This window comes from Pan troglodytes, chromosome 5 (assembly GCF_028858775.2).
Source record: "Pan troglodytes isolate AG18354 chromosome 5, NHGRI_mPanTro3-v2.0_pri, whole genome shotgun sequence".
Classification (NCBI taxonomy): Eukaryota; Metazoa; Chordata; class Mammalia; order Primates; family Hominidae; genus Pan; species Pan troglodytes.
In genome coordinates, this window is record NC_072403.2 from 61721724 (window position 1) to 61742384 (window position 20661).

The 20661-nt window shown below is 33.8% G+C and overlaps 1 protein-coding gene across 2 annotated transcripts in view; it reads right to left on the minus strand.

The window, feature by feature from the left end:
* BMP5 (bone morphogenetic protein 5) overlaps positions 1 to 19550 on the minus strand; it is a 124205-nt gene extending 104655 nt beyond the window's left edge. For both annotated transcript variants that reach the window (XM_024357240.2, XM_518553.6), the window contains exon 1: positions 18321 to 19550. In XM_024357240.2, coding sequence (XP_024213008.1) covers positions 18321 to 18810 — 490 coding nt within the window. In that variant the 5' untranslated portion in view covers positions 18811 to 19550. The remainder of the gene's footprint in view (positions 1 to 18320) is intronic.
* Between the last annotated feature and the right edge of the window lie 1111 nt (positions 19551 to 20661).

Genomic DNA, 20661 nt, shown 5'->3' on the forward strand with positions numbered 1-20661 from the left:
CCCACCTTTAATCCCTGGAAAATACTAATCTGTTCCTACATCTACAATTTTGCTTATTCTAGAATTTCATACAAATGAAATTAGACAATATATAGCCCTTTGGGTCTGGTATTTTTCACTTAGCTAGATGTATTTTAGGTTTATATTTTAGCATTATCAATTGTTCTCCCCTTTTAATGTTGCCAAGAAGTCTAATTCAATGGATGTGTCACTGTTTATTCAGTCACTGAAGGATGTTTAAGTTGTTTCCAGTTTTGGAGAATTGTGAATACAATCACTGTAAACATTCATGTACAGGCTTTTGTGTGAACCCAAGGTTCCATTTCTCTAGGTAAATACCTGGAACTGAGATTTGTGTCATAATGGCAAGCATAAGTTTAATGTTATCAAAAAATTGTAAGATATTTTCTACGTGGTTGTATTATTTTGCATACCTACCAGCAATTTATACGCGTTTTAGTTGGTCTGCATCATTGACGCACTTGGTTTTCTGAGTTCAGGGTTTTTTATTTCTTTTTCTATTTTAGCCATTTTTATGATGTGTAGTGGTATCTCATTTTAGTTTTAATTAGCAATTCTCTAATAATTGATAGTGTTGAACATTTTCTTACATGTTTATTAATTATCTATACTTTTTATATTTTTACACTTATATACCACCCGATTAGTGATTGATTTAACTGTTCCATGGAATCTCAAAAATCATGATTTCATACATATCAATATATTTCAAAGCACAATCTTCATTATGTACCATTTAATTTAATATTATTAATTGTATTATTTAAGTATAAAATTATTTTACATTTGTATGTGTGTGTGTAGGCTATTATGCAGTATTAATTTTATGGAAAGATTTCACACTACAGTTTTGCTTCTACCAATTTTTACTTACATTTCTAATCATCTTTACCTTAAACATTTTAATTTATTACTTTCCATATACAGAGTTGACACTGACGAAGCTTTGTAAAGTTTTATGTGGTTCATGATCATAGTGACTTGTTCAATGTCATTCAATTTTTTGAATCCTAGACTTACTAATATAAAATTTTGAACCCTGTTTTCTTCTCCTCATGCAGTCCTGATATACCTTATTATTTGATTTAGAGTTTATCGATCACTCAACTGCTTCTTCAGTGGCATTATTTTTGCAGCTAACACAATATGTTACTTGAATTTACATTAGTAATTGTTGCTTAAATGACATTTTAAAAACTATGCTATGATACAGTATTGAGACTCAAAAAGTTATTATGTATGATTATAAAATGTTTAAAGCTAAGAAAGGTTGATAAGATGATAAATATGTATAACGAAAACCTTACATTTAGAGACCAGGTTTAGCCAAAACAAAAATGCAGCTATACTTTCGCACTCTTTCATATCCCTTAGAAGTAACTATCAATCTAGAAGATACTAAAGAGATCAAGGTGCTAAAAGTGGGTTATGAATATCCTATGTCATTGTGATCATTTAAATAATTGCCGATGGCAAAAAGTTCCAAAACATCTTGAGATTCCGTGAAAAGAAATGCTTTGACTCAAAAATCAAACTTGATACTAAACTATAAAGTATATAATTTGTGGGTAAATGCATGCAATTACTACTCAATTGAAAAATAATGTATACATTTATTTAGTAATCCTTCTCTGCAATCCCAAAATGACAGCTTTATTTATTTATTTTTGGTTTTTTTGAGACAGAGTTTCACTTTTCTTGTCCAGGCTGGAGTACAATGGTGAGATCTCGGCTCACTGCAACCTCCACCTCCCAGGCTCAAGCGATTCTCCTGCCTCAGCCTCTCAAGAGCTGGGATTACAGGCATGCGCCACCAGGCCTGGCTAATTTTTGTATTTTCAGTAGAGACGGGGTTTCACCATGCTGGCCAGGCTGATTTTGAACCCCTGACCTCAGGTGATCCACCCACCTCGGCCTCCCAAAGTGCTGGGATGACAGGCATGCACCACCACACTTGGCCAACACCTTTAAACAGTGTTATAAATGAGGTATTACATCTCTGCCATCCAAATTATTCTTCGCTCATATATACTTGAGCGTTTTATAATTAAGTTATAGAAGGTTATTTGAACATCAAGTTATTTAGACCAAATCTATTTGCTCACCTCATTTAATTCTAAAACTCTAACTCCTTGAATATTATAAACACCTCATTCTTCTCAATTTTTTTTCAGCAATTACCTATAGGATGACTTTGAGCAATTATTTTCAAAATAGAATGTTGACGGTATGTTTTTAAAATTCTTAAATATCTGGAAATGTCTTCACATGACTGCTATTTAAAAATAATGAGTTTGCTGAAAAGAGATCAAAGCAAACAACAGAAAAAAAAGTAAATAATTATTAACACCTAGTCACAGGAGGAATTTCTAAGCATAAGCTGCAAACTTAAAACTCCCCAAAGAGAAAATATAAAAGATTAATAAATCTCAGAAGAAACACAAATAAAAGAGTATATTTTAGATTATCAAGAATGTAAATACATAATATTAATTCAGGTTTCATTCTGGTAAAATAATACTAACGTTTACACTCATACAAACAGAAATTGAAACAAATTTACTGAAAAGCAATTTAGTGTATTTTTCAGGAGGCTTAAACGTGTATTTATTGCAGCACTATTTACAATGGCAAAAACTTGGGTCCAACCCAAATGCCCATCATTGATAGACTGGATAAAGAAAATGTGGCACATATACACCATGGAATACTATGCAGCCATAAAAAAGAATGAGTTCACATCCTTTGCAGGGACATGGATGAAGCTGGAAACTAACACAGGAATAGAAAACCAAGCACTGCATGTTTTCACTCATAAGTGGGAATTGAACAATGAGAACATATGGACACAAGGAGGGGAACATCACACACTGGGGCCTGTCGGCGGGTAGGGGGCAAAGGGAGGGAGAGCATTAGGATAAATGCATGCAGGGCTTAAAACCTACATGATAAGTTGATAGGTGCAGCAAACCACCATGGCACATGTATATCTAGGTAACAAACCTGCACGTTCTGCACATGACGTGTATCCCACAACTTAAAGTAAAATTTAAAAAAAAAAGTTTAAAAAGGTATAGGATAGCAAGTGATTTAGCAGTGATATTGAAACACTGGTTAGTTTCAATTATCAGTGTTCCTGGGTTCATTTTCCTCAGGAACTCCTCAATGTAATTCTGTGTAAATGCATTAAAAAAGGTCACACCTTTTGCTCTAATAATTCGTTTTTCTAAGAACAGACTCTAAAAAACTGGTCAGGAATGTTTAAGAACATATGAGTAAAAATAGCTATTGCAACACAGCACACAATAGTAAAAACTAAAAAAATTGCATGCCCAATAATAAAATACTGTTTATGCAAATATGACAATGAATTGTCTAGCTGATATTATTCAGTCATCAAAAATATATTCATAAGGAGAAAATGAACAAATGAGAAAACTCAAAAACTTAAAAATCAAGAATTAAGTAAGGGTACAACCTTACATAAACAGTTCAACTATACAAAAAGGTATATTTTTAAAGTATAAGAGGAAATGTACAAAAACATCAACAATAATTGGCTCTAGATAATGGAATTGTAACTTTTTTCCTGCTCCTTTTTAATTTGACATAAAAGTGACTACAATGTCAACAAATTAAAGTATCATAACCTTCTGTTTGCTGTATTTCCAGAATGGCTTTTATAAACAGTGCTTCTCCATAAAGGAAAGTTTCTCCCAAATACCAACGATCAATCATGTTAAACACTGTAACTTATATCCTCCTTGCAGAGATTCATAATGCTCATTAGCATAATAAACACACTGAGGAATCCTGTCCTGAAAACATAAGAACCTATTGAATTAGTTTCTTTGCATAGTTCAAATTTATTTGGCCACAAAATTTCAGACAACACCTCTGAAAAGGACAGAGAAATGTTTTGGTGGCTCATGCCTATAATCCCAGCACTTTGGGAAGCTGAGACAGGCAAATCTCACAAGCACAGGATTTGAGACCAGCCTGGGCAATATAGGGAGACTTCATCTCCAAAACAATTTTAAAAATTAGCCATGTGCAGTGGCATGGGCCTGTAGTCCCAGGTGCTTGGGAGCCTGAGGTGGGAGGACTGCTTGAGCCCAGGAGGTGAGGCTGCAGTGAGCCGAGATCACACCACTGACCTCCAGCCTGGGTAACAGAGCAAGATCCTGTCTCAAAAAATTTTTTTAAAAAGTAATGTTTTCAACGAAATTCATTTCAGGAAACCCTGACAAAGAACTCTGATTAAAAAGAGTAAATGATTGAAAGTGGCCAAGAGATTTGAATATAATTATAGTCAAGCACATGTTTTATCATATGTCAATGAAATTAGTCTAATAAAAATTAAATAAAATGTTTGACTTATTCATAAGTTCATCTGACTTCCTAAGCATGTCTCAGACTAAATAATTAGAAATCAGATATTAAGATCCTTCACACTTCTAGCATTACAATTGGGCTATTGGTAGATTGGGTACGAGTGGCTAAAGGTAAAGAGAGAGAGAGAGAGAGAGAGAGAAATAAAATAGAATTTTTAAGAAGCAGCGGGTGATGTCTTAAATGCTCATTTTTACTCTTAGCTACTTCTTGCCTTGCTTTTCAAAGCAGAGATTAGTTTTCAGTGTTTTAGCTAAACGTCAGTATGTTAACAACTGTACCTGCTTTTCATAATTCATTGTTTGGTTCCCTCTGTTTGGTATTGAGAGCTGAGGATAGCCGGGTCTGAACTGTCCTCATGTACTTCTGCATTTTGCTTTGAGAAATTTTGTAGCTCCAGAAATATTTTCTTTTGGAAAACAAATATATCCCAAGTCCTTACCCTTTAATTCATAAAATACATAAGGAGCAGAAATAATATATTCAGCTTTTGTGTGATACAGGGGCAATGAGTGAGCTATGGAAAGAAACTCACTTTACACATGCAAGAGATTAGGGCTGTAACTGCTACAAATCAAAGGATGTGTACTAAATATGGCATGTTATTAAATATTATCTAGAACACAGAGGAGTTTCAGTCATGACTAGCAAGATGAAGCAGAAGTTATCTGTCAGTTTCTAGCTGCAGCAAGCAGTAGGAGATTCCTAACTTGTCAGCTGTAGATGTTCCTGCAGCCCAAACTTCCACTTTAGTAGGTTTCTACTAATTTGCTGGCCAATCCCCAGTGGGGTCAGAGAAGCTGAGGCAAGGCACTCATACTTAGCAGCATGGCAGCCCTGCTTATATGGCCTTCTAGACCGGCCAGCAGGTTGGAAATCACCCAGCATACAAATAAACTCACTAATACTTTATTCCAATCTCCAACCCTTCTTTCAAGGCCTATTACTATTTGCAACTTTGATATTTTACCTCTTTTCTATTTTGCCAAATGTTAATCTTGTTTATGCCAAATCTGTCTTTTAAAAGTGGGAATCAATAACACAGATCAATCTTTCCACTCCTCATTACTGACCAATTAGATTGCATGTCACAAATGTCAGTATCTTTGGTGTCTGCAAAGTGCTTCTTTTCCTCTGTTTCATGAGTATTTCCCTCCTTTGGAAGGCCAGCAACACAACTCATCTATCAAAAGCCCGTAACAGTTGAACTCCAGGGAGTAGACTCTCGGTAAACTCATTATTACAGACTTTCTTCTAAAATATTTTTATTTCATTTTATGCCATTTTATGTCCCTTACTGATGAAGTGAAAATAGTGCAAATTCAATATATAATATGTTGGAAAGTATATAGAACTTTACAAAGAATTCAACACAGCAGCCTTCTCAATAGCATTGACAAAGGCAGCACAGCATATCAGTGAATAGCTTGAGCTCTGAATCCAGTTCTTCCTATTACAGGAAGTAGGACTTCGGACAAAGGACTTCAGGGTCTCAATTTCTTCATCTATAAAATTGAGTGACTTTATGAAAAATTAAAATGTTAGCACTTGAAATGCTATTTGCATGCTCTCTTGCACATCATAAGCACTACGCTAGCTGTAGCAAACAGAATATCCACTAGAGAAGAAATCATTAAGGTCTTAACTTCTTCCACTTCTATTATTTCACTTTTATGATAGAATGCTTTGTTGATGTGAATTGATAGATGAACGCTAACAACTATGATGGTGTACCAGTACACTTATATCCATATTTTGATGCAATTTTTACTTCACGATCACAGTAAACTACCAGGAAAGAATAAGGAAGTCATAGAATATTGGTCGATTTTTCTCGACAATCAACTTAAAGTAATCATTGCCCAATTCCCAATACCGTAAGTAGATTCAAGGAAATGTATGAAAGTGGTCCTTATACCAATTCTCAGAATCCCCTTTTATTTCAATTTATAATTGTATCTCCATTGACTATTATATCCTGAAACTATATTATGTTCAATGTATACAGTAGCAAAGTAAACATTGTATACAGTCTTGTTAGCAGTAAAATATGGGTGAAAATCTTTATCCACCACAATTGAAGAAGTAAGATAGGGCCAGAGGTAAGATTTAGACAGCTCCAACAACTTAATTTTGAAAAATTGAATGCTCTTGTATCCTTATTTCCTGAATACAACACAAACAATGAATGTTTGAGACACACTTATATTTTGGAATGTACAATTAGCATCCAGTGTAAAATATAAAACCTTCTTTTCGGATATTTCCTTGAAAGTCACTGGAGCCTCCATACTAATAATTTCCCAGAGCTATACAAGCAGGCTTCTAACAGACTCTCCAAGCTTTGCTGCGACTTGGTTTTACCTTTGCTCCAGTCTTTTTGGACTAAAAGGCTTCCATAGGTTCTGTCAACTGGTAACAGACTTTAAAAAAAAATTCTTTAAAGGGATTTTTGTTGGTGTTTTTAATTTTACTTGGTGCTAGATTTTGGGTGTGATTTATTTAAAGTATGTGACATTGAGCAAAGAAAAAAAAAAAAATCCTGGCACAAGAATGAAGGATTCTGGGCCTGGACCTGGCTCCTTTGCCCTGTGATCTTGGCAGTAAAACAGGCACAGTCTTTCGCACAGTGTCTGGCCCAATAGTAGGTAATCAGCTTATATTTGTTAAATGACTGAATGAATGACCTTTCAGAACTCCAGTTTCCATAGATGTGTGTTGTGGGATTATATCTACTTCCTTGAGGGCTATATACTGTGGTAATTTAGATCAAACCACATAACGTATATAAAGATGCTTTTAAAAAATATAAGCCATTATTATTGTTGTTGTTAAAAGTTGTATACTTTTTAACTTCTTCAAAATTTTGTTACAAAGCAAAGCATAATGGTGAAGAATATAAAAACTGTCGCCAGAGCATGGCTCCAGTAATGATTCTGCCATTCACTAGCTGGGTGACTTTTATAAGTTATTTACCCTCAGAACACCCTCAATTTTTACATCAATACATTAGCAGAAATATATTTACCTATGGAATTAAGATGTGGATAAATTGAAATAACGCATAAAAATCACAGAGTCCAGTCTCTGCCATGGGAACTACATTTATTGTTGTTATTATTCCTTTAATTATCATTGCTACAACTATACTAAGACCTGAAAATTTTATATATGATAAGCAGCCACATAATGACAATGTTTAGGTCAACATGGATTGTATATATAACACTGGTCTCATAAGATTATAATGGAGCTCAAAAATTCCTATCATCTAGTGACATCATAGCCATCATAATGTAGCACAACCAATTACGTGTTTTCAGATATGTTTCAATAAACAAATACTTACCATGGTGTTACAATTTCCTACAGTTTTCAGTGCAGTAACATGCTATAGAGGTGTGTAGCTTAGGAGCAATAGGCTTTACCATCTAGCTGAGGTGTTTAGTAGGATATGCCATCTAGGTTTGTGTAAGTACACTCTATAATATTGGTACAGTGATGAAATCACCTAAAGAAACGTTTCTCAGAAGGTACACCCCCATTTTTAAAGATGATTAACCGTGAATGCATCACACATATAAAAAAAAGCTCACTTAATTCTGATAAATAAAATTATTCCTCAATGTAAATTACTGAAGAATGATAACTTTTAATGTAAAGTGTAAAGAGAAAAACCTTAAATGGTGGTTCGAATATATCAATAAATATGTAGTTGGAATCTGTACTTATTTTAATAACTACCCATCACAATTAAAAATCTAGCAGTAATTATCACTACAATTTGAGTATGTCCTCTCCTAAGCTCATGTTGAAAGTTGATTCCCAATATGGCAGCGTTTGGAATTGGAACCTTGTGAAAGGTGCTTGGATTATGAAGGCACTGCCGTTATGAATAGATAAATGTCATCTTGTGGGAGGGAGGGAGTTATTGGTCGCCTGGGAATGGATTAGTTCCCTTGAGAGCAGGCTGTAATAAGTCCAGTCTCTCTTGTGTGTCTCTGCACATACTCACGTTCCCTTCTACTTTCCACCAAGAGTTAAAACAGCATGAGACCCTCATCGAATGGGCTGCCTGATCTTAGATTTCTCAGCCTCCTGAATCATGAGCCAAACAAACTTTTCCTTATAAATTACTCAGTCTCAGGTATTGTGTTACATCAACACAAACAGACTGAGACATCATATTAATGACTTATCTTCCAGCATTTTATCAAATAATGAGAAAACAATAAATCTATGTTTTCCCACTCAATATATAATGAAATATCAAAAATAAAATGATTTTACAATGTGCGTCCTGTAATAGAAGATGTCCACAGTTTATGTATGGCCTTTTGTGTGGCTTTGGAGACCAAACAAATACATTTTCATCCTGTTTAAAAAATTATAAGTTATTATAACAACTCAAGATAATTAACAAAAATATTTAATAGCCGCATCTGAAAAAAAAAACCCAAACAAATCGTCGAGGAAAGTCACAATACTTAAGGCTGAATGGTATTAAGTAGAAACAAAATTATAATAATGATTTAAGTAGTAACGAGAATAGCTGCAAATTATAAATCATAAATTCAGACATGATTTGAGTTACAGACAATACTGAAAGCTCCAGGATTGAAAGATTATTTGAACAGAGTGACTTTCCTGCTTCGAGTTTAAAAGTTTATACACCTAAATTTTCATCATGAATCAACTTCTTAAAAATTAAAACCCTCAAAGTGAGTTGACTTCCGAAAATAAGCATTAAAAACTTTTCATTTTTTTTTTACATTCTTTCAAAGGGTTCTTTATAGACTGTCCATGTCTTTACAGTCAAATATCTTCTAATTGTATATTACTACCTTGGCTTCTAATTAGTTTCCCCTCCTTAACAAGCAAGGAAATGGAACAGGTAATATCTAAAATTAAAGTAAAACCATGGAATAGTTCTAGGACTCTGACCAAAGGTAATATGAAAAGCACCTTTCAGCAGCTAATCACAGAAAATGTTGCTTCTGGGTCCTCAGAGGAAAGCACCACAGTCCGTCTCATGAAGGCTCTGACATAGACTGACCTTTTCCAAAGCACTCTAGTGGGGGAACAGAGTCCATCAGCTGTCCAGCTTGAAGAAAGAGTCAATGAAATTCAAGGTTTTTCTTTTAGACAGAGGAAAAATTATGTGCATAATGTTTCAGAATTTCAGCAAGGCATTTATTTGACAAAGTCTTGTAGGCTGAATGTAGATTTCCTCTAACATTAGATCTCCATAGTATATTCTAGTAGAAATAGTTGTAATAGCAGTTGAGACCATTAATTTAGTATTTGTCTCATGTAGGCTCAAAAGTCTAGGACCTTACATTATACAGTCTTAACTCCAATTCTGTATTATGAGCTCCACTTAGATGAGGAAATAGTTTCAACGAAGTGAAATGGTTTGCTCAAGGATACGCAGCTGGAATTCAAACCAGTCTGGCTCCAAAACCCTAACACTGAAACCCTACTAAAACAGTTAAGGGAGAACCAAATGACCCTTCTTCACCCAGAGCAAAGAATACATCTACAAAAATTTTGACATAAAGCATATTTAATTAATAACCTTCATTGCTTCCCCACTAGATAAATAAGTCTTTTGTGTGTCTGCATCAAGGTTATTTGCAGAAGAGCCTACACAGTTTCTGAGTTGCACCCTCTCTTCCTCTTTTAATAATTATATGAGTGAAATTTCCAACTGTAGCAAATTTGATGGAAAACACAAACTGCACTGGAAAGGAGTTGTTCTATTCAGTGTTCCTCTGTGATTGAAGGGCAGGGAGTGGCTCTGGCCTCAAGGTTTAGTGCTTGATTATTTATGAGAACTAAATAGCTGACATACCTGCTCCACTACTAAATTCTGCCTCTCTGAGTCACAGATGGTCTGCCAGAGGAGAATAAAGGTAGCAAAGAAGAAAGACAATAATCCCTATCTAGCTCATTCTAACATTATTTTTGCCTGCAACATTAACTATGGAATGCGAATGCTGCATGTGAGAATATCATATGATTCCACTCAGAATTCAAAAAAGCTTTAACACACAGTCATGGATCATCTCAGGAGGTATGGCATACAATTGAGAATACACAGGGATTTGAAAAATATATTGCTCTTCATTTTGCTCTACATACTTGCATATATTCTTCTCGTTCCCATACTGAATTTTTTCATTGGCAATTGTAGTCTGCAGTTCATATTGTGATCTGAAAGTGCTGCTTTTTCTTGTTTTAGGGGCTTTTGTTTTCTGGGTAATTTTTGTTTCTTAATTTCAATTTTCTCTAAAATGGTTTTAATATATCACCTGAAATTATTGACCCATGTACAATTTAAGGATTTTTTCTTTCAGCATGCCATGCTTATATTTACCACTTTATTTCACCAACTCCTGAAGTAATTATCTCTCACACTAAATTATTATTCTCTCGTGAATTTTACTATAAATTAACTAAATAATACAAAGATTAACATATATATCAGTAACTTGCACTGAAATTGAAGTAATTCTAGAACACTTGCTGACTAAACAACCAATGTTTATTTATCTACATGTGCCAAATATCTTCCATTTGTACCTCAAGATCCACTCTCCACATTTCCCTATTCTGCTATTCTCACCAAGAGACTAACTTTTAGGAACTGCACCAATGGGTTCTGTGGCTCTCTGGCTTTCAGTGAGGGTGAACCAATGGAAGACCAAAGCATATGGTCTGGGTATTTATCCCTTGGTATCTGTATCCCCCCCGCTGAGTATCTAAGGATTAGATGCATGGCATCTTTCTCCCAATGCCACAGTTTCTGTCAGGGCACCTTCCCCACATATCTCTCCTCTGAGCTTTCTGGTAACTATGCCCCCTGCCCAGGAGTAGTGAAGGCTACCCTGCCATCCCAAGATACTATATGATCCCTTGTTTTGCTGCAACAAAACAAAACAAAACCTCTGCCCACAACACTATAAACATTATAACATTATTTAAACTCTCCTAAATAATTCAGTTTGCACATTCTGTCTCTTTTCTTCTGGAAATGCTGATACATCTCAGTGGGTGGGGCAGGCGGGAAGGGATGAATGGGACATGGTTTCTGTTGCCACAACATGTAATCAAACATGTAGGACTAGCATCACGGGCAAGTGACCTGCGCAGTTGCACAGGGTCCCGGGCTTAGAAGGGCCCTGCTCTTGGTGTAATACTCTGCTGCCACCATCTTGAAATTCTTAATAATTTTTGAATAAGGGGCTTGCATTTTCATTTGCATCAGGGTCCACAGATTATGTAGCTGCTCATGCAGATTATCTCAACATTCATCGAGGAAGGTGATCTTATTATCTGCACTTTTTAGATAAGCAACCAGACGCACAAATAATTTAAATAACTTGCTCAAGTTCACGCTGCTAGTAAGCGTGGAATATGGGATTCCAATCCAAGCATTCTGGCTTCCTGTATACTACTCTATTTCTGCCATGGAAGCACAGAAAAGAAAGCAACTAAATTTACTTTATAATTGAACTTTAAAGTCATGTGAGCAGTAATATGCCATAAACTGAAGATTCTGGAGATGGCTGTGTCTCCTATATAGAAAGGGTAATCACAGAGTCAGAACAACAAATAACATTGAACTTTTCATGTCATTATAGCATTAAAATAGCTGAAGGATTTTGTACATGTTAATAAATCTTTTCTTGATTTAGACATGTGTTATAGCCCTGAATAAAATCTAAATAGGATTTACATCTGTTGATCCTGACATTTTAAAACTATTTTCTTTATTCCTAACAACTCCAGGAAACCTGTTTAACAAGAACAATAAAAGTTGCTATTTTTTTTTCTAGAAAGAAATTGAACAAACACAATATTGAAGACAAGGATCTTCATTGTCTTAGAAGTCATAAAACAGCACAATCTCCAGTTTAATTTCAACATCCAACTATTCAGAATTATACAAGGTTTTAGTTTCTCAGAGTTATGTAATATGTATTTAATTCACTGCCTTCCAAGCCGAGGTTAATGCATTCTTTTTGATTTATGGGGTTTTTTGTTTGTTTGTTTTTGTTGTTGTTTTCTCCCCAAACCACTAAAGACCTTTCTTACTAATCTACAAATAGTCATTTTTTTCTCTTTTTAAACATTGTACATTTTAATAGATTTTGTTTCTGCCTTTTAAAATTATCATTTATCCACAACTTCTTGGTCAAGACTCATACAAACTAGGTGTTACTACTACTTGGTTATGCAGATTGTTTTAAACATCTCTGAAAAAGTCAGGTGAATACTCCACCATTATTTTTATCTTACTGTCAGACTTTGTGAGCTGAATCTTAAACATCCCAATCTGACATCAAAATCAAAACAGATCCCTTTTTCCTCTAAATAAATGAGCTGTTTGTCAGGGCTGACTAGTGTGTTTTAAAGGATATCTTAGCCAAGGGCATTATTTTAAGAGATGAGCAAATGGGGAAACCCCACAGCCCAGCCAATAAAATATGAACTTAAGGTGCAAAGAAGCACTCATAAATATTACTTAGAACAAGGGATTCATTGTTTCTCTCCAACCCTTTCAGTGGTTCCTCTGATCTCAGCGCCTCTCCTGTGCGTCAGGGAAGCCTCTTCCTTTAACCTGTGGTTTTTTAAAGCTGAGCTACTACATTATTTATGACTGTAAATGTGAGTAGCTTGTCTGTATGCTCCTTGTACACACATACTGAGATAACCCCCTCCTTCCCCACTTCGGTATTTTAGTGTGTAAGGATGAAAGGGTTTTCCCCTCGAGCTGATGTGGTTGGGGATGTTGAATTAGCTGCTGTTTGGTATGAGGTAGACTGAGGATTTCCCAGCACCTCCTCCACCTGTACAACTGAAAAGCCAGCCTTTAATGACTCATTTCATTCCTTTTCTTTCTTTCAGGCTCTTTTTCAAAAATATTTTCTTTCTTTCTCTGTCTCATCCTTATTCCTGTATGCCTCTATATCTCACTCTTCATCTCTTTATTCTTTCTCATTATCTCTTTTCAAAAAAAATAATTTCTTCATGGAAGTGACAGAATATTAAATAAGGATAATAAACACAAAAGCTTTTTATAAACTAAACTGGAATGGCATGTTTGATGAGTGTTATTTTTGTTCATTGTTGATTTCTTTTTCTTTCTTTTACTTTTCTTGAAATTTTCCCTTTTAAATGTTATAAAATAAAGGCAAAACACAATTAAATTCTGTCAATGGGATCCTTAGGGAGAGATGAGGAGGCAAAGAAGAATGGGATGATGGAGAAACAATTACAGGGGATGGCAAGAGCCAGGGCAGCTCTGATGCCCTGGGGAGCTTTTCTCCCAGTGGGTGGAGGCTGCAATTGGCACATCATAACCTTTTCCTTCTCAACTGGAGAGAAAACAGGAGAGTGTACCTCAATTCTCAAACTGTAACTAATTGATTTTCAACTAATTTAAGCCTCTAGCAAACCAGGACGAAAGGCAGACCCCAGGAAGGGTGGGAGTGGTAAGGAGAGGGGTGCCAAGAGAGCCTGGGGCTACAGAGACCAAGAACAAGGAGGAAAGGCCAAAAAATACTGGGATGAGAAGGGAGGAGGGAGAGTGGTGATATTACAGAAAATGGAAGAATGAAAGGGAAGGAGAGGTGGCAGCTGAGGCAGTCCCAAGTTCTTCTTAGTTCCAGCTAATACGTCTCATTAAACTTTTAAAATTTGATATTTGTGAGTAACCACTACAATTTGAAAAAAAAAAGCATTTAATTAAACTATGATTATAACTATCTCTGGCAACCCAGAGTTTGTCTGTCATGCCAATCACTTGATAATCAACCATCTTTAAAGGAGAAAAAGAATCCCGTTGGTCGTGATTATGAATGTGAAGTGTTGTTGAAGAAGAGAGAAAAAGGTCTCCTCCCTCACTCAGCAATATTTTTCTCTTCAAAAGTTAAAACTTTTACAGAATGATTGTTGCTTTACCCATTATTAGCATTAATTACTCCAGGCATAATTTATGAATATATACTATAATGGCTTTATATTATCTTTCCTTCCAACCCATCCCCCTTCAAAAAAAACTTCCATGTGTTTATGGGTGTGTTTATGTTACACAAGTGTTAATAACTCTGATGGAGAGACTACATAGATAGGCATCTTTAGGTAGATTTGTATATAAATTACTTTCCACTGGGCACTTGATTCAGCCAAAAACAATAATAAATTATCAATGATGTCTTTCAAATCTGTCAACTGAGAACATAAGCATTTTTTCCTTCCAGTACCAAGAGAACTTAATGATTAGGGTAAGTAGGCAAAAAAGGTTTAGTTTTTGAAAGCGTTTTTCTTTCATGATAACAGACTAAATATGTTTTTATATTTAAAAAATTTAACAACACATTTAAATACTTTTGTGCTTGGAATTAAAACGTATTCTTGAAATACATCTAAGAGAAAAACCATTAATAAACTCAAAGTTCAACTTTTTCCAGAGGAATATGTAGATACAAAGAATAATATAAAAGTAATTTTCCTGTTTTTACTTCCTCTAAAACATCTAGTGTTATGTCATTATGGTGATAATGTCACCAAGTAATCAAATAAAATTGGCTTCTAACTAAAAGATCTTAGAAATACACTACATGTTTTATTTGTGTAAACAAGAGATAAATATTGTAAGCAAATTATCTAATCATGTCTTTAACTTGTACTGGTATTTAATACATACACTAACACTTAGCACTTTTGACAAAGAGATGGTTAAAAAAGAAAATAAAACTAAACAGAAAAACATTTTTATTACTAACAAAATAATATTATATTGACCAAGGAAAAATTCCACTGATATTCAACAGTTTTAGGGAAAAAGCAAAGAATTCAATCTGTAAAATTTAATATTATGAGACTGATAAAAGTGGCCTAAGAATAATGAATATGATCGAAGGAATATTTCTCTTCACACAGTTAATAATTTATATTTGTTTCTTCAAAATAAACAAGTCACTAAAATAAAGGTTAAAATGATATGTTTGGTTTCATATTCAGATGTCTGCATGCCTTAGGCAATTTATTTACATTTTATTTTGCTTTTAGTAAATTCAAATCTATTTTTCACTTATGAATATAAAGCTAACCTCATCTGAATTTTAAACAGTAGGTATTCTGTTAAACATGATTCTGAGTTTGGATTAAGTTTAATTGTTCTTCGTGACCAAAACTATGTTGAAAAAAGAATTTCTGAATAGCAAGGTACCTGTGGAAAATCCATTATTTGACTTGAAAAGGACAACACACAAGCATTTTTTAAAAGGATGCTACTAGATCCTTTTTATATAATTCTTCTAATTATAGGAAATGTCAACAGATTCTTTTCACATATTTAAATATCCAGGTGACTTCCTCAATACAAATCCCTTGCCTACTACTAATGTGACTCATTTGTACTTAGTCTCAACTATATGCATGTCTTTTAAGACAGTGAAAAAATAAAATCTAATCCTTTTTAGTCTTATAAGAACATGAAATAAACTACAGGTAATATTTGCTAACGGATATTACATTTAAAAAGCACTGACACTCTTATTGCAGCTAACAATGTTATTACACTTTCACCTTTTCTCAGTATGCTTATTTGTTTATTTGATTATAAAAGAAATGCAAAAGTTGAAGCTTTTTACTAAGCAGTGATCAACTATAAATCTTGAATGTATTTGAAGGCATGATCAAAGGATAATTAAACTGTGGTTTAATTTTCCTTAAAGTCTACCAAGAAAAACTCACCTAGTATCAGAATCAGTTTGTCAGTAATTTCATGTAAGACATTTAGTTTGGAATTATTAAATAAAGAAGAAACAACATAGTTTGTTATTGAATATAAAGCACTACTCAGAAGTTCAAGCATGATAAAAATAAATACACAGTTTCTCTAAAGCTTATAGCTAATATTGTTTCTCTAGAGTCAAATGAATAATTGAATTTCTTCATATAGGCAATAAACTAATAAACTGCTATGTTATTATAATCTGAACAATGTAACCAAAATGTCATTTATTTTTAAATGTGTTTCCCAATAATAAAAATGTTATAGGAATCAATGAATAAAACTATTATTGGTTTTGACTTTCTTACTCTATGTAGATTTATAAAAAGTAAACACATAAATCCAAAAATCATGCTTATACTTCTCTTGTGAATGATCAGAACAATTCTAATAAAATATATTATGACATTCATGACTGAGCTATCATTTATTAAAATATGTAACATATATATGCTTCTTTGTCAGATTTTAGATGATATGACCTGATTTTCTCAATGGTTTATGAATATATAAATTTTGCTAGGTTGAAATTTTTCTATTAAAATATTTAAACTACTTTAAATTCTTGAATAATACTTTAGAAATGTTACAAAGCAAAATGTACCACAAGCTACATTTGCATATCCCTTATACTAGTAAAAGCAATCACATTAATTTGAAATTAAGCTATATTTTAATGACTAAAAAGTTCCATGTGAAGTCTGTTAATTATACGTAGAAGAAAAGGCCTCCAGGACACCTGATTAGTGCAACAAATTATGACTTACTCACTTAATAATGAGACCTTTGTCTCTAGCAACATAAAACGTACGATTTATTAAGTACCTTATCCTACATGCTAGGATTGCTAAGAGCAAATGAGCAGAGTATATTAAGCAACATATATTATAAAAGCATCCATGTGTTATTAAGATTTGTTGATAATCTGACTTTTCAAAGAATATTTCCTTTGAGATGTTACATGAGGAAGTTTTTAATTAAGTGTTTAATAAAACATGTTAATTTTAAGTCAAAGCAGATTGCATTTTTAAAACAAAGTTCTAAAAGCCATAACATCATAAAGTTCTCAATTCTTCCCAGTGGATTAAATTTGTTGATAGAGTTTTTAATCTTCAAAAATAAAATATATTCGACGTTATTTTCCTTTGACTGCCAGAAGATAGTAAATTTCACCTTCAATTTTTACTAAAACATTTAAAGAAAACAACAGCCCTTATAAAATAATTTGAAATTGGTAATCCATAATATTATTGTGAGAGGGAATATTGGGAACTAAATTATCATTTGACATTATCAGTATTTAAAAACCACCATGAAGTACCAGCTACAACTAAAACATAATTTTAAAATTTTCTCATTAATATTGTTGTGGTTTACAGAAAATTTCAAATATTTTATCTCATGTAGAAGGAAAATTTTGTATAGATAAAGACCACTAAAGCATGTTTTACATTTTTCTTGCCTGTGAAAAAAATCAAGTAGCTATAACATACTTTACTCATTACAGTTAAGAACTGTTAGATTGAAACTTTATTTCTGAAATATTTACTATAGAATTTCAGAATCCCTTCCTTGATTCCTTGATAGTAATCTTTTATGATGCTATTCAATCTTGGTTAATTTTACCTCTATATTTTTACAGTAGTTGCCTCCCCTAGATGAGAGATTTTTAAGTAGTATGTGAATATATACTTACATGTGCTTTAAATCACTTAAAAAAAAAGTGCTTCCGAATGTCACTTTTACTTTCCCATCTGTAAGTGCTTCTTTTTTTTATTGTTGCCCATAGCATAGCTATCCTCATAAATTTCCCTGTTTTTAGACTATTGCCTTTGTATTCGTATATTTAAGCGAGGTTGAAATTTTAACAAGATCTGAAAAGACCCACACTATAAGTGTTTAAATTTAACTATTCATATTAAATACATATATATGACTTTTTGCCTAAGGCATCAATGAAAGAAAGAAAACAGAAGCTAAACAGGAGAGTTAGAGAAAATGTCTTTATATAAACATGACCACCTACCAAGCAGCTCCTTTACCATTAGGGAAAACTTCCACTTTGTAATAACATAGATTAACAAACAAATGAACAACATACCTAAGTTGACAAAGCTCATGACCATGTCAGCATCATTCAGAAAGTTGGTATCATGGAGGCTGGCTAGAGGAGGACTCTGGGTGGTCAGAGGAGTCGTCCGAGATAACTGTATGCGACGAGGATACCCATTGGGAGAGGCTGGGTATCCCTTTCTTGCCCCTCTGGTCTCTTCTGCCAAGGATGCCCTTACTGAGTACTCCGACTCTTCAGGATTTTCTTCATTGGTCATGGCATTGTAGAGATCCAGCATAAAGAGAGGTGCAGAGGACGCTTGTTTTCCAGGTGAAAATGGTCTGGGTCTGTGAGGCAAACCCAAGATAGAGAGAATTTCCCTTTGTATTTCCCGTCTTTCGTGGTTCCGTAGTCTTCTATAAATAAAACTGGAGTGAACATGATTGTCTCCCAAACCTCCTTTTGCATAACCCACTAGAACCCAGCAGCTCCAGAGGAAACCCACAATACCCTTAAGTAAAAATACAGTCAGATGCATTTTTGTCCAAAAGCAAAAGTTGATATTTTTAGTCCTTCTTGTCCTCTTTAAAAAAAAAAAAAAAAAAAAAAAAAACCTAAGGTTCTAGGAGGTACAGTTTCCCAGTAGCTGAAAAAGCAAATTTACCTATTTTTCATGACAGTGACATTTCTGAGCACAACATCCTCACCAATTTTCCTGTCCTATTTTAAATATTTTGGAATATGTCAAGAGTAGTTATTTCTAAGAAAGCTGAAACTCAGATTTCCAATTATCCACAGTTGTTAAGAGTTTTTGCTGCATTGATGTAGCAGAAGACGGCTAATATTATTTGATCAGATGACCTATGCATTCCTATATGAATTTATGATAATCAGGCCTTTGGTATTTGAATTAGCAAAAGTTGATCTTCTGATAAACTGTAGTTCCCAAAGTAATCTTCACTTGCTCTTGAGTTCTTCTCAACCCTTGAGCTCTTTCCAAAACAAATCCTGATTTCTGAATCACAGATCTATGCTGATCTGCACCTTGGTGTTGGAATATATAACTGTCCGGCAGCCTGGTGATAACTTTAACATCTTTTGTGTCGTCTTAGTGTAAAATAATACTCTAGGTTGTACTATTCAAGTAAATGTGTTTCCCTGAATTTACTTGAAATCCTTCCTGTAAGTCCATTCAATCCCTTTCTCCTTCTTACTGTTAATTCCACCTCCAGCAGGCACAAATATACCAGCCCTCTTCAAGAGAGATCTAAAGAGTAATGTAAGCACAACCCTGCTGGGAAAGAAGAGGCTTCTCATTGTAATTTGAAACTGGTAAAGCAAAAAGAACTTAACCCTTTTGCTACCAGAAAAGTCTCCATTTTCACAATTTTATAACCACGCATCTAACATGAAACAGTGATGCATGGGACATACAAATTCTAGGGGAAATAAAAGGCAGTTTTCAAGTAGTACACTGAAAATTTTGCCATCCATTTTACATAGTACTTCTTTAGATCTTTTTTCAATGACATGTACTTAATACACTTCTGTATTAAGTCTCAGGTTGTGCCTAAGTTAGCTTGATGAATCTCGGTTCTGTATTTGAGATTATTTCTAGTTTTTGTAAGTCATTAAAATGCACTTCTTAAAAAATAAAAGGATGAGTTGTAAATTGAGGTTAATTCACTGTTTCTTAATGACAGCCAGATCCTTTTAAAATAAAATACAGCAGACAATTAATCACTAATAAATATATTCTAGCTGCCAAAATAGTAGTTGTAATAATTCAATAGCAGTAATTAGATAACCTAGCTTTAAGTGTCTTTAAGTATTAAAATTTTAAGCAGAAAGTTGAAATACAAATATCCTAAGATGTAGTGTCATGATTCATAACTTTTAAGTTATTTCAGTTGAAATATACACAGACTTACAAATTAGATATTTCCCATAAATTGTACTCAATACTTTGACTTGTTTTAACCCATGCAAATAAACACAAATCAAATCGTCATGACTACATGCAGATTGAAATTTGAGTTTTTAAAATTTGATGGGTAAAATGGGGAAAGTGCACACCTTTCTAAAATACCATACTTAATCCAAGGAAATGAGCAAAGTATGTGTTTATCCTTAATGTTTAATGCCTTTAAAATTTGGAAGTCTACAATGTTTTTGTGCAGCTATAATTTTCCTTACAGGCTCTCATTTAACCTTAGGGCTCACAGTACTTTCATTGTCTGGGATAGTATTCTGATACCAATGTAAATTTATCGAGCAAATTCTAGAGCTGTTATGAAATTTTAATGTTTTTCCTTTACTCTACCTAGAGGCGCCTGGTTTCTTGTTTCTTTTTAAATATTTCCTCTGAATGTATAAAGAAAAGTTATAT